Genomic DNA, 15762 nt, shown 5'->3' on the forward strand with positions numbered 1-15762 from the left:
TTTCGATTTGGGGTGTTCCGGTACAGGCATCACGCATCCTTCGGTGGACCCCCCTGGGATGTAGCAGCTAACCACACTTCCCCGTAGAGGGCTGAGCCAAAAGACACAATCAACCCCTCGGATCTGGGTGAAGCTAAACATTTATTTTAGATTCAACAATTCACTTCCTAAGAGTGTCATGGAGGAACATATCAATTTAGTATGGAGTCAGCTACAGTAGATTTAATTCTAATCCTCTCTATACCCAATTCTTGACTCTGACTCCAAACAATGTCTTATTTCATCTGTGATGTGCACAGTTGGTTATTCATCTTCTTCTACCCCAATTTTAAAGTATTAGTAGCTAAAATCATCTAGGTAGCTGGGATTAAGCGGGCCTGAAATACATTTTTCCTCTTTCTTTCTCTCTCTTTCTATCTTTATTTTAGACTTACGCATCATCTGAAGTAGTTGGAATTTTTAGGTCAAATTCTCTGTTGGTATAACTATCGAATTCAATGGAGTTATGTCAGCAGACAGTTTGTTCTCTTATTCGGGAATGTTTTCTTTCTTGGTTTTGTTTTTTCCTTTCCAAATTTTAAAAATTACTGAGAGTGCTGAAGAGGAAGTTGCCTACTAATTGATGTTAGCTGGCCTACATGCAATGAGGCCAGGGAGGACATGCCCAATTTTAAGCATGTACGCAGCCATGCTGAGGAACTACTCAAGTACTTTGGCATGTTTAAATACCGTGTTGAACGGAGGCCAATATGAATAAGGTTGCCCTGCCTCTGTTCATACCATTCTTCTGGCAAGGATAAATTAGAGGACTACCATTCTCACTGTTGTCAATCTCTCGCCTTCCACAAACAGTCCATTTTCATGCATATACTTGTTTTGCCTCAGGCAGGAGAATATTTCTAGCAGGAAACATACAGGCTATAGCCAAAAGTGAAAGAACAAAGAGGAATGCCCATGACCTAGAAATCAGAAGCAAAATTACCTTGAGTAGAAACGGTGTTCGGGTTACACTGATAGTATCTGTTGGAGAAGTGGATTAATACTCTCTCTCTTTCCTGAGTTTCTCCAATAAGTGAAAAGGCTTTAAAGAAACTCCTAAAAGAAGTTTAAAGAAAGCTGAAATTAAAAACATAGATCTCTACTGGCTTGGCATTGCCCTTATAATATAGCACATTTCACAGGAAGGGATTGATGACTGCATATCAAAAACTTGTTTCCAAGGGTCTTCTAATGGAAGAAAGCCCAACTAGATAATTATTCCCTATGCATTTAACCTGAAAGGGGCAAGCAAGTTATTGATGGTCTGAGCAGTAGGATAAATGTACTGATACAAAACAGTATTATTTTAAATATTTTCCTCTTGTATTTTGAGGCTTTTTGGACAGAGAATATGCAAGGGATAAAAAAAGGAAGAGCACAGCTGGGACCACTACCTATTTGGGCTTTGACAGAAGACTGGTGCAGGCCTGTTATTGTGGATGGTGCAATTTTTAAATACATTTTCTGTTGTTCTTTAAATGATCACTTTGGTCCCTATCCTGCAGACACTTAGGCACGTGCTTAACTTTACTGCTGTGAATAGTCCCACAGAAATCAATGGCACCACTCATGGTAGTAACATAGGCATGTGCATTAAGGTTCTGCAGGATTGAGGCCTGGATTAAATAGCTTCAGAGACAATGCTGTTTATGGTTAGCCATCTCTCTAGCATCTATCACCACAGTACCCCAGGCCTCCCACCTGTTAAGGGCCAGACTGTGCCCTGAGAATCCCCAGTATGGGAGTGGTTTGGGGCCACCCCACCCTATGGGGAGCTCCAGGGAAGGGAGGAAGGAAAGCGAGACTCCCTCACCCAAGTGCATCAAGAGCAGGAACCATCTGGCCCTAACAAATCTGTCCTCACCACAGCCCTGTAAGCTGAGGCACAGGGAGACTGTAACTTTCCCATGGTTACAGGAAGTTTGTGCAGAGCCACAAGTACCCCCCCACCCCAACCCCTTTCCACTCCCCACCCCCACGCCTTCTGAGTCTCAGAACAGTTTCCTAACCATAAGAGCATCCTTCCTCCCGGCAGCATTGCCAACTCCCCCAGTGAAATCTGGTGCTCTTCGTAAACTCCCAAATCCTGCAGCCAGGTGACCGCATGGGAGTCTCCACTTTTTTTTTTTTTAAAGGGTGTTTCCAGCCCTTATGGTTGCAGAGAAAAACTTGAAAACGTAAATCTTGAAGGCTCAACACAAGAAGGCAAATACAACGTACACCAGATGTGCTATTTCTGAAACTCTCGGGATGTTTGGGGGCCTGACTCATGATTTTTGAGCCCTTGTGGTCGGCAAAACTGTATTAGTAAATGCTCCTTTTGTTTACACTACATGATGGAGGAAGTCCACAGTGGTGTAGCTGAATAATCTCATATTTTATATATAGAGAGAGTGAGTTGATGCTGGCTGCCTAGGAGATCTCTGCACCACCAGACCTTATATCTGTGTGTGCGCAGGCACGCGCTAGAACTGTTGTTAATTTTATGTATTTATTTTTAAACAATCTACTTCATAGTTAAACATAACTGTGCCATGCTCTAGTCTCTCCCCAGCTCATATCGCTGCCCTCCATTTTGCAAACAGAGAAGACATGTTCTCTGCCCCAACAACTCTACAATCTAACAAACAAGACAAAAGGCAAGGGAAGCCACAGGACCACAGAAATTAATATTCAGTACAAAATATACCCTCCATTATTTTATCCGAAGAATACTGCAATGTTGAGTGGGCGAGGCCCAAATGCGGTAGGGGTAGATTATTGCCAATATACACGATCCTACATTGTGGGTGATATGAAGCCGCTTCACCCCATCGAGAGCCCTGGGGTGGACTGCGTCTCAGGGATCCAATTGGGTGAAGCTATGTCCCCACCTCCTCCTTGCCTCTCCCCTCCTCCTTTGCTGTGATATGTGCCCCTAGGGAGCAGGGTCTGTGACTGAGACAGGCCTTAAGATGGTGGGTGAAAGGCTCTCTGCACGCTCGCCCCTGCACACCATGTAATGACCAGGCACAATCCGGATCTGTAGTAACACTGCTGTTGCAATGTTCTCAACAGCTACTGTACCATATATTTTATTGAAGGGCACTACTATTAATATAAATGGGAGTTATGCATAATCCTGGGGAGAACACCCCCCTGAAACATGCACTGAAAGGTACTGGATTTCACCATTTGAAATACAAAGTATATTTGGAATCACACTGCATAGCTTATCAAACTGAAACATGTAGCGCTTATTCCACAACATGGGGCTCGATCCTGCATGGAACTGAGCATTCTTACTCCAATCTAGCAAAGTGGTTAAGCACATGACTAGTACCATAGTTTTCAAAGAGTTAAATACCTGCTTAAGTGCATTGTTGGAGCAGGTCACAGTACTCGGCACCTTCCAGGACTGAGCTCCTGGAAACTACACTTGCAAAAAGTCCTTATTTTGGGGGGGGGGGGGCAGTTATAAACTAATCTTCATAGTTTTGTATCAATGGAAAAAATCTCTCTCCTTTAAATGTATTACTATTTAGCTGTCATTTATATCAGTGCTAGCAGACTGTTGCCCCACAGAGGGGATGTTTTCACTCCTAAAAATAACAAACCTAAATATTAAAGGGAGAGGCCCAATTCCGATTTTTTTTTTTTTAAACCCAGGAAGTTAAAATGCTACGGCCAGAGTTTCAGAAGAGTACGAGCACCCAGCAGCTCCCATTGGTCTAGACGTTCTTAGGTGCTTACACGATTTCAGAAGAGCTCAGCACCTCGAGTGGGCAGTGCAACTGGAGAGCCTGAATTCCAAACCTGGCTAGCCAAAAAGGCTTGGCGCATATCATGATTCTGCTGTCAAACTCCCTCATTCTTCTGATTTGGCTCAATCATGTCTTTCCTATTAACTTTTAACGCACCACAGCTAGGCCACGGTACTACTATTTGTTCCCCTCGATCACCAGAACAGGCAAGAAGATTACCAACTGTGACAGTCTATACCTCTATGTTCACCCCTTTTACAAGACTATATTAAATTTCGTACAAAGTATGCCTTGTGAGGGATCATTTGAAAAAGGACAGTTACCTGCTCCGTAACTGGCGTTCTTCGAGATGTGTTGCTCCTGTCTATTCCACAGTAGGTGTGCGTGCTCGCCACGTGCACCGGTGCCGGAGGTTTTGCCCTTAGCAGTACCCGTACTGGGGGAGCACCGCTGCGATCCCTGGAGTGGAGCCTGTATATCGCGCTATAAGGGGAGCTACGGGCTCCCCCCACCCTCGGTTCCTTCTTGCCGGACAACTCCGACAAAGGGGAAGGAGGATGGGGTGTGGAATAGACAGGAGCAACACATCTCGAAGAACACCATTTACGGAACAGGTAACTGTCCTTTCTTCTTCGAGTGATTGCTCCTGTGTATTCCACAGTAGATGATTCCAAGCAATATCTATTGGAGGTGGGTAGGAGTTCACGATGGTTCGGGACGAAGTACCGCCCTGCCGAACCCGGCGTCATCCCTAGACTGGGAGACGATCGCGTAGTGCTAAGTAAATGTGTGAACAGAGGCTCACGTGGCTGCCCTACAAATGTCCTGGATGGGGACATAGGTGATGTAGGCAGATGATGAGGCCTGAGCCCTCGTAGAGTGTGCCCTTACAATTGGTGGCGGGGGAATCCCTGCCAAATCATAACACGCACGTATGCACGAGGTGATCCAGCGGGAAAGCCGCTGGGTGGAGATGGGTTGCCCCTTTGCCCGCTTGGACGAGGCAATAAAGAGTTGAGCGGATTTCTGGAACGGCTTAGTCCGATCCAGATAAACAGCCAACGCCCTACACACACGGAGCGTGTGGAGGTGGCGTTCCTCGCTAGAGGAGTGGGCGTTGGGACAGAGCACGGGGAGGAAGATGCTCTGCTCCATATGAAAGGCGGAGACCACCTTTGGGAAGAATGTCGGGTGTGGGCGGAGCTGGACTTTATCCCTATGGAAAACCGTATAGGGGGGTTCTGAGGTTAAGGCCCTGAGCTCCGAGACACGTCAGGCCGACGTGATCGCTATTAGGAAGGCCACCTTCCACAAGAGGTGTGACCAGGAACACGTAGCCAGGGGTTCAAAGGGGGGCCCCGTGAGCTGGGACAAGACCAGGTTGAGGTCCCATTGTGGCACAGGGGGCCTAGCGTACGGGAACGAACGGTTAAGGCCCTTCAGGAAACGGGAGGTCATCGAGTGGGAGAAGACCGAGCGGCCTTGCACCGGCGGGTGAAAGGCCGATATGGCCGCCAGGTGCACCCTGACCGAGGCAGGTGCCAGTCCCTGAGCCCTGAGGGATAAGAGGATAAACTGGAGAGGTGCGGCAGAAGGGGACACTCCCTGCTCACTCGCCCACCTGGCGAACCTGGACCACTTCGCCACGTACATCCTACACGTGGACGGCTTCCTGCTTTCCAGGAGGACTCGCCTTACCTGCTCCAAACACCGATTCTCCTCCTCATTCAGCCATGGAGCAACCATGCTGTCAGGTGACACACGGACAGATTGGGATGGAGGAGGCGCGCCCCCGTCCTGGGAGAGGAGGTCCGGCCGGAGCGGCAGTGCCCTCGGGGGGGCCGCTAAGAGGCGTAGGAGGGTCCCGTACCAGTGCTGGTGGGCCTACACTGGGGCTATGAGAATGACTCTCGCCCTGTCCGCTTTCACCTTCTGAAGGACCTTGGCGAGGAGGGGCAACGGGGAAAAGGCATAGAGGAACTGGCCTGACCAGCTCAGGAGGAATGCGTCTGAGATCGCGCCTTCCCCCCACCCCTCCCCTAGAGCAGAACCGGGGGCAATGCCGGTTCTGACAATTTGCAAACAGGTCGATCTGGGGAGCTCCCCACTCTTGGAAGAGCCGGTGAGCAACTTCCGAGTGGAGCGACCACTCATACTCGGGGGAGAAGACCCTGCTGAGGTGGTCCGCCTGCGTATTGCGGACGCCCAGGAGGTGAGCCGCCCTCAGGGAGATATCGTGGGCTATGTAGAACTCCCATAGGTTTAGGGCTTCTCGGCAGAGGGCTAGGGAGCGAGTCCCGCCTTGCCTGTTGATATAGTACATGGCGGCGGTGTTGTCCGTGAGGACTCTGACCACCTTGCCGCGGAGGTGCGTGAGAAACGCCACGCACGCCAACCAAACAGCCCTGAGCTCCTTGACGTTTATGTGAAGGGGCAAGTCCGGGGCCGACCACGTTCCCTGGGTTTGCATGTCCCCCATGTGGGCTCCCCAGGCCAGGTCTGAAGCGTCGGACATCAGGTCTATGGACGGGTTGGCCTCCCTGAAGGGAATCCCTTGCAACATATTGCTCGGGCAGGACCACCATAGGAGGGAAGCGAGTATTGGGGACGGGACCGTGAGAACCTTGTCCAGACCGTCCCAAGCCTGGGAGAATTGGGAGGCCTGCCATAATTGGAGGAGCCTCATACGGAGCCTGGCATGGCAGACCACGTAAGTGCACGCCGCCATGTGTCCCAGAATCTGAAGACACGCCCTCGCCACGGGAAGGCTGTGACCAAGGCGATGAGACCTCTTAGGGTCTCGAACCTGTCCAGGGGGAGAGAGGATGTGGCCCTGGAGGAGTCCAGCAGGGCCCCAATGAACTCTATGTGCTGAACGGGCACTAATGTCGATTTGGTCTCGTTCATGACCAGGCCTAGATCGGCACATGTCGAGAGGAGCAGCTCTATATAGGACTCCACCTCGAAACGAGACTCCCCCTTGAGGAGCCAGTCGTCCAGGTAAGGGAAGATTTGTACACCTTCCCGCCTGAGGTAGGCCGCTACCACCGACATACATTTCGTGAAGACCCTGGGAGCCGTGGATAGGCCAAAGGGGAGGACTGTGAATTGGTAATGGTCCATCCCCACCATGAATCGGAGGAAACATCTGTGTCCCTCGAAAATATGGACATGAAAGTACGCGTCCTGGACATCCAGGGCCGCGTACCAGTCCCCCGGGTCCAGGGAGGGGATAATAGAGGCCAGGGACACCATGCGGAACTTGGAACGGGTTAGAAACCTGTTCAGGTCGCACAGGTCCAGAATAGGCCTTCAGGATCAGGAAGTACCGGGAATAGAACCCTTTGCCCTGGAACTGAACCGGTACCCTTTCCACCCCCCTAGGTGGAGCAACCAGTCCACCTCCTGACGCAGGAGGCGGACATGTTCCGGATCCCCCAGGGCCATCGTGGATGGCGGGTGATTTGGCGGGAGTGAGCTGAACTGCAACATGTAGCCCTTGGAGACAGTACTGAGGACCCATTGGTCTGAAGTAATGTGGGACCACGCCATGAGGAAGGCAATCGGTTGCAGAACACAAACTTTATTAATCAGGGGGGTCTCCCTGGCAACAGGCCCAGTGTCCCCCTGCAGATAGTCAAAACCGCCTCTTCCTTTGCCTGTTGCCCTTAGAGGGACCGGGCTGTGGGGCAGAGCAGGACTACCTCTGAGACAGAAGCTTCTGGTCTTCGGGCCTTTTGTACAGGGGCTCATATCTGCTCCTCGCAGGTTGAGCCGCCGGAACAGATTTGGCTTGTCCTTAGCCAGGGGGACATAGAGGCCCAAGTTCTGCAAGGTGGTTCCTTCATCCCATGCAGCCTGATGTCCGTCAGGCCCACGAAGAGTGCCTTGCCATCGAACGGGAGGTCCTGCATCAGCAATTGTGCCTCCGTCGACAGCCCGGACAACAAGAGCCATGACGCCCTGTGCATGGTGATCGCGGAAGCCATCGAGCAGGCCGCCGTGTCCGCTGCATCGGACGTTGCTTGCAGGCCGCTTTTGCCACCGCCGCCGACCCCTCTTCCACCAGGGCCTTGAAGACCTTCCTGTCCCGGTCCGGGAGGAGGGGCTCAAATTTAGGCAGGGACTCCCACAGGTTGAAGTCGTACCTGCTCAGTAAGGCCTGGTGGTTGGCTACGCGAAGCTGGAAACTAGCCGACGAATAAAATTTTCTGCCAAAGGAGTACAGTCTCCTGGTGTCTTTATTTTTTGGGATGGGCGTGGGCTGGCCCTGACGCTCTCTGTGGTTTACCGATTCCACGACAAGCGAGTTGGGTGTCGGGTGTGAATACAGGTATTCATGGTCCTTCGCCGGCACAAAGTATTTTCTCTCGGCCTTTTTCGAGATTGGGGCCAAGGAGGCGGGAGTTTGCCACAGGGAGTTTGAAATGTTGGCAATATCCTGGTGCAGAGGCAGGGCCACGCAACCCAGTGCCGAGGGAGACAGGACATTAAAGAGGGACTCGGACGGACCCTTCATCTCCTCGGCCTGCAGCTGTAGGTTGGAAGTCACCCACTTTAACAGGTCCTGGTGTGCCTTGAAGTCCTCCTGCGGGACCGAAGGTGAAGGCAAAGGCGCCGCTATGATATTGTCCGTTACCGGGGAGATGGCCCATATGGAGCCGGGCACCTCAGTCGGTGCCAGGATGTCAATACCGAGATCAGAGTCCCGGCGCGTGTCTGCCGACTCGTGGCCCGCTGATTTGTCTCGGGGGCGGCCGGAGGAGGCCGATGGAGCCTGGGACACTCCGGCGACCGAACGGGCCTCCACTTGGGATGGCACCGATGGCCACGGTGCCCATTGGCACCACTGTCCTTGCCACAGAGTCCCTTGCCATTGATTTGGCTGAGCACAGGATGGCAATATGTGCTCCGGCAGGATGGCATGTGCTACGGGTGGGTGGACGCGTGCCCCGGCCGCCGAAGAAAGTTCGGTGCCGCGGGTGCCGCGGGAGCAGCAGGAGCGGCGTCTGTAGCGTCATCTCCCTCGAGACCGGGATCTCGACGACAACGAACAGTACTCACGCGACGAACTGCTTTGGTACGCATGGCGGCGACGCGAAGCCCAGTGCCTTGACGCCGAGGTACCCCAAGGGGAGTCTCCGGCGTGGCGTCTCGACGAGCGGGAGCTGGACCGGGAGCGGCGACGTCTGTCCCGTCGAGAGCGGCTTCGATACCCACGTCTAGCAGGTAAGCGTTCCCGGTGCCTTCCTCGGTGCCTCCGCTCGCTGGCAGGGGTCATGGAGGGTCTCCGCAACTCCTGTCCCGACAGCAGCCCTGACGGTCTGGACGGCGTCGACGGTGGCCGGGAGCTGTCCGAAGAGCGGTGCGGGGATCGATCTTCAGAGAGGGAACTGCGGCTGCTCGGAGAGGTCTGGTGGGCACCCAAAGGGGGCTTGCCCCGCGACCTAGGGCCCATACCCGATTGCGAGCTCGGGACGGGCAGGAACATAATGTCCTTCGCAGCCTACACCACCTCTGGTGTTGACAGCATCTGTACCGGTGGGGATGCCTGGGTCGATGGTACCGGGCTGCTCCGCTCCACACGAGTCGGAGCCTTAGAGCCCTGGCGGGATCAAGGGCTGCCCAGCGCGGGACCAGCCTCCCCCTTGTCCTTATCGTGGCAGCGTTGCGAGGCCGAGCCCTTCCCTTGCTTTTTGGAGGGAGAACAGCACCGACTAGTCGAAGGGGCCTCGCTACATACCGACGACGCGGTGGCCGAGTCCAATCTGCGCATGGGCGTTGGAGTCAGTGCCGACTCCATCAGGAGAGCTCGAAGTCTGAAGTCTCTCTCCTTCTTGGTTCTTGGCTTGAACGACCTACAGATCTTGCAACGGTCGCTTGTGTGAGTCTCACCCAGTCAGTGAAGACAGTCAGCGTGAGGGTTGCTCCTGGGCATAGAGCAGCGACAGGAGTCGCACGACTTGAAGCCTGGGGCACAGGGCCTGCCCTGAGCCCGCTCTAACGACTGAAGAACAATGTACAACGCTACCACTACAGTCGAGAAGAAGGGTTACAGCAGAGCTGAAGAACAAAAGTTCTGACTACCTTCACTGGCGGCAAGAAGGAACTGAGGGTGGGGGGAGCCCCTAGTTCCCCTTATAGCACGATATACCACTCCAGGGGTCACAGTGGTGCTCCCCCAGTACAGGTACTGCTAAGGGAAAAACTTCCGGCACTGGTGCACATGGCGAGCACGCACACCTACTGTGGAATACACAGGAGCAATCACTCGAAGAAGAACTCATAATTTGCTGATCATTATTGTCCTGGTGAAATATGTGTGGTAGCATTGTATGCAAAGTTATACATGTCTATTGTATAACATTCCTGAGACATGTTTTAAGTTTAGAAAAGCAGAAACAAACCAGTTCCTCAGAGATAAAAGGCAAACTGGTGACAACCAGGTGTTAATTAAATCAAATGGACCTGCACCTGGTTAAGTGGCCATTCTTTTGGCAGGAAAAAGGGTATGAACAAGAAATTTACATCTTGGCAAAGAAACAGCTGGAGGTTCCCGTCCCCACAAACTTTCTGTCTCCTGACCCCCAGCTGGAGATAATTCTCAAAGAAGAGGAAAAGGTGCAAGAATGGGGAACAGAGGCCCCAAATTTCTCCTTTCATCTCTACTCACGGCATTGACAACACTTGAAGGACAAAGGACGGATCACTGGACTGGGGAGGGATCCTGGCAGAACGGAATTCAGCCAGTAAGACTGCTAAAACATGGTGAGAGAGACCTTTGCTTTGAATTCACTCTAACTTGTTAAGTTAGGTATTAGTAGCGTTTATTTTTATTTTCTTGTAACCAACTCTGACTTTTATGCCTCATTACTTGTAACCATTGAAAATTTATCTTTTTGTAGTTAATAAACTTGTTTTATTGTTTTATCTAAAGCCAGTGTATGCTTGGACTGCAGTGTTTGGGAAACTCCATGTGAGATAACAGGATCTGTGCATATCATTTTCTATTAATAAAATGACGGCCTTTATATGAGCTTGTGTTGTCCAGGAGGGAGCTGGGCAGTACAAGACGCACATTTCTGGGGAAAGTCTGGGGCTGGGAATTGGCTGGTGTTGCCGTGCAGTGTAAGAGTGGCTGCCCATACCACTCATATGGTATAGCTGGGAGTAATTTACATGCTGGAGGGTGGGTGAGAGCAGACCAGGAGTCATAGAATCATAGAATATCAGAGTTGGAAGGGACCTCAAGAGGTCATCTAGTCCAACCCCCTGCTCAAAGCAGGACCAATTCCCAGCTAAATCATCCCAGCCAGGGCTTTGTCAAGCCGGGCCTTAAAAACCTCCAAGGAAGGAGACTCCACCACCTCCCTAGGTAACGCATTCCAGTGTTTCACCACCCTCCTAGTGAAATAGTTTTTCCTGATATCCAACCTGGACTTCCCCCACCGCAACTTGAGACCATTGCTCCTTGTTCTGTCATCTGCCACCACTGAGAACAGCCGAGCTCCATCCTCTTTGGAACCCCCCTTCAGGTAGTTGAAGGCTGCTATCAAATCCCCCCTCATTCTTCTCTTCTGGAGACTAAACAATCCCAGTTCTCTCAGCCTCTCCTCATAAGTTATATGCTCCAGACCCCTAATCATTTTTGTTGCCCTCCGCAACAAAGTGGTTGCTCTCACAGCAAAGCAGTGTAAAAGGCACCCCAAGTTGGAGAATGGATGGGACACAGCTGTTCAGCAGTCCAGATTGCACCCTGGGTAATGTCACATCAATAATTTTAACAATTGAACAGAAGTGTTTCCTTCCAGGGAATGTCACCAATTTCTAGTTTCTTTAATAATGTTATGATAATATTAGGGCTGTCAAGCGATTACAAAAATTAATCGTGATTAATCGCGCTGTTAAACAACAATAGAATACCATTTATTTTAAATATTTTTGGAGGTTTTCTACATTTTCAAATATATTGATTTCAATTACAACACAGAATACAAAGTGTACAGTGCTCACTTTATATTTATTTTTAGTACAAATATTTGCACTGTAAAAAAACCAAACAAAAATATTTTTCAATTCATCTAATACAAGTACTGTAGTGCAATCTCTTTATCATGAAAGTTGACTTACAAATGTAGAATTATGTATAAAAAAACTGCATTCAAAAATAAAACAATGTAAAACTTTAGAGCCTAGAAGTCCACTCAGTCCTTGGTCAGACAATCACTCAGACAAACAAGGTTGGTTACAATTTGCAGGAGATAATGCTGCCTGCTTCTTGTTTACAATGTCACCTGAAAGTGAGAACAGGCGTTCACATGGCACTGTTGTAGCCGGCGTTGCAAGATATTTACATGCCAGATGCGCTAAAGATTCATATGTCCCTTCATGATTCAACCACCATTCCTCCATGCTGATGATGGGTTCTACGCTCCAAAGCAGTACAGACTGACATGTTCATTTTCATCATCTGAGTCAGATGCCACCAGCAGAAGCTTGATTTTCTTTTTTGGTGGTTTGGGTTCTGTAGTTTCCACATCAGAGTGTTGCTCTTTAAGACTTCTGAAGGCATGCTCCACACCTCGTCCCTCTCAGATTTTGGATGGCACTTCGGATTCTTAAACCTTTGGTTAAGTGCTGTAGCTATTTTTAGAAATCTCACATCAGTACCTTCTTTGCATTTTGTCAAATCTGCAGTGAAAGTGTTCTTAAAACGAACATGTGCTGGGTCATCATCCGAGACTGCTATAACAACATGAAATATATGCAGAATGTGGGTAAAACAGAGCAGGAGACATACAATTCTCCCCCCAAGGAGGACAGTCACCAATTTAATTGACTCATTTTTTAACGTGCATCATCGGCATGGAAGTATGTCTTCTGGAATGGTGGCCGAAGCATGAAGGGGCATACGAATGTTTAGCATATCTGGCATATAAATACCTTGCAAAGCCGGCTACAAGAGTGCCATGCGAACGCCTGTTCTCGCTTTCAGGTGACATTGTAAATAAGAAGCAAGCAGCAGTATCTCCCGTTAATGTAAACAAACTTTTTGTCGTAGCAATTGGCAGAATAAGTAGGACTGAGTGGACGTGTAGGCTCTAAAGTTTTATACTGTTTTGGTTTTGAGTGCAGTTATGTAACAAAAAAAATCTGCATTTGGAAGTTACACTTCAGTACTTGCATGAGGTGAACTGAAAAATACTATTCTTTTGTTCATCATTTTACAGTGCATATATTTGTAATAAAAATCATAATAGAAAGTGAACACTGTGCACTTTCTATTCTGTGTTGTAACTGACATCAATATTGAAAATGTAGAAAATCATCCAAAATATTTAATAAATTGTAATTGGTATTCTATTGTTATAAGTGCGATTAATCACAATTAATTTTTTTGAGTTAATCGCATGAGTTAACTGCAATTAATTGACAGCCCTAGATAATATTATTTACCCCTTCGTATAACACAAAAACTAGGGTCATCCAATGAAATTATTGGTTTAATACAAACAGCAGGTTTAATACAAACAAGAGGAAGTACTCTAGCATACAATTAACCTGCGGAACTCATTGCCATGAGATGTTGTGATGGCCAAAGTATAAATGGGTTCAAAAAAGAACTAGGTAAATTTATGGCTATTAGCCAATATAGTCAGAGATGCAACTCCTGCTGCAGGTGTCCCTAAACCTCTGACTGCCAGAAGCCAGGAGGGGAAGACAGAGGTGGATCACTCCAACTGCCTTGTTCTGTACACTCCCTCTGAAGCTCTAGTAGTGTCGGAGACAAGACTTGTCTGCTACTTGTCTGGTACTGTCAGAGACAGGATACCGGGTTAGATGGACCATTGGTCTGAGCCGGGATGGCAGTTCTTATGTTCTTATACACTCAAACTGCAAACTGAAAGAATGGGAATTAACCTCCCCTTGGACTCCATCTTCAATTCCTTAGATTCTCTAGGGATAATTATATCTATTGAAAAAAGAACAGGAGTACTTGTGGCACCTTAGAGACTAACAAATTTTAAGGTGCCACAAGTACTCCTGTTCTTTTTGCGGATACAGACTAACACGGCTGCTACTCTGAAATATATCTATCGAGACAACGTGAAAAGAATATGAGGTTTGGACATGAGCACATACCTGAGGGAGTGATCCAGCGTCATACCCGTGAAATCAAAAAACTTCAGGTATTCTTCAGCCACAAGTTTGCTGAACTCATTGCTTAAAAAAAAAAACCAAAACGTTTATTATTAAAAATCAAACTTCAAGCTGCTCTTATTATTGTGCAGAATCGACCATACGAATGACAGTTCATGAAAAGCCGTGTGTCGACACATACTTTTTACCCAGGTGCTTTGCCACATCAGAGCGCTTGAATCGGTCCAGTTGGTAGAGGCGCTTAGCCAGCCTCCTGGCTGCTTCCAAATTGCTGTCGGTGCCATTGCTGAGATCTTTACTACGGTTTTCAGTGCCATCTTTCTCCAGGAGCTCCTTGCTACCCATGGCAGCGGTGGAGTCGAACAGCGAGTTTTTCAGTCCAGCATTGCTATGTGATAAAAGGAATGTGAAGGGGAGAAAAAAAAGAATAAAGACCTCATGAACATTTTCAAGAAAGCTTTATTTTCCAACTGGCAGGAAGGTGATTAATTGGCAAGCTTGCAAGATACGATAAACTCCACTCAGCTAAAGAACTGTTGAGAACTGACATATTTGTTTAGTAAAATCCTGTGTTTTGTGGTTTGTACTGACTTTTCATAACACATGTAACTGTGCATAGCAGGGGCTTGACACGAACTAATGCATCAAAAAGAGTTGCCAAAATGAGCTACTTGTAAATTGTGGAAAATTATCTCAGAGCAACTCATCTGCAATCCTATGGTGAGCAAATTGGGATTTACAATGGCTCTCTCAAGTTATCTACTCATCTTCCCAGGCTGCCCTATTACCAGACCTTGGTTCTGCTCCCAGACCCAGACTGGCCTCCCAGTGCGCAGGAGCTCCTGCAGATCGCAGCAGAGTTCATACCAGCCTCATTGCTCCTGCTGCGCTAGCAAGGGCTACCGCAGGTCCTGTGAATTTTAGAAGGTGCAGAGGGAGGCAAAAGTGGGAAGGGGAGCAGGAATCAAGATAAGGGGTCTGAGGTGCAGAGGAAGCCGCACTGAAGTGGGGAGTTGACTCACAAAGGCTGGCTGGAGACTGCAAGAAGCAGAGACCATGTGGAGCATCTACATTTTACAGCTTTCCCTGTTCCTGGTACTTTGTGGCTCCGGGGCTCTACACCACTGGGTCCAAGCACCTTGTGAAGCTTAGGGGATCCACTGGTTATGCTGCCCCTGCCTATCCTGAATCTCCCCTCAGACATGCAGCCAACAGCCTGTTAGCTAATATGTATACTTATACGTACTGCACACCATACTAATACGTATTGCGCGTTCTAGTCTATCTAAATGTTAGCACAAAGCTTTACAGTTGAATGGTAGTATGCTTACTCTTGTTCACGCGTGCTAAGTATCCCACAATGCTTTGCAAAGCTGAAGTCAACTTTGGCACTAGCAAATACAAAATTTGTCAAAATCAAAGTACATTTGTTCTCGGTCCTAGTACAAGTACCATTCCACCCAACTGGTTTGGAATGTAGTATGCAAAACAGAGCAAAGAAAAGTACAGCCCAGAACAAGAAGTTAAGGAACTGTTACAACCAGTGGGCTGGATTTAGTGACATACAGAGAGCTGTGTAACTTGTAAAGTCATACTACAAATCGCTGAAATGCAGATCTTTGAAGCATACCTTTGGTGTAAGGGGAACACGCTGCGAGACAAGAACTGCTTCCTGGAAGAAGGGTTCGTATGTCCCCTTTTCATACTGTATTGCTTTGCCTTTAGACAATGAATTTGGCTACATTCAGTTATTTGGTCTCTTGAACATTTTTTTAAGACCGAACCGTGATTGTAGCCAAACAATTAGCTGCACTTTTCA

The 15762-nt window shown here is 48.7% G+C and overlaps 1 protein-coding gene across 11 annotated transcripts in view; it reads right to left on the reverse strand.

The window, feature by feature from the left end:
- Positions 1-15762, reverse strand: part of PSD3 (pleckstrin and Sec7 domain containing 3) — a 148868-nt gene that overhangs the window by 68507 nt on the left and 64599 nt on the right. For all 11 annotated transcript variants that reach the window (XM_065549840.1, XM_065549837.1, XM_065549836.1 and 8 more), the window contains 3 exons: positions 14125-14331; positions 13926-14006; positions 983-1095 (listed from right to left, as the gene is read on the reverse strand). In XM_065549840.1, coding sequence (XP_065405912.1) covers positions 983-1095; positions 13926-14006; positions 14125-14331 — 401 coding nt within the window. The remainder of the gene's footprint in view (positions 1-982; positions 1096-13925; positions 14007-14124; positions 14332-15762) is intronic.

The sequence above is a fragment of the Chrysemys picta genome, chromosome 6, assembly GCF_011386835.1.
Source record: "Chrysemys picta bellii isolate R12L10 chromosome 6, ASM1138683v2, whole genome shotgun sequence".
Lineage (NCBI taxonomy): Eukaryota > Metazoa > Chordata > Testudines > Emydidae > Chrysemys > Chrysemys picta.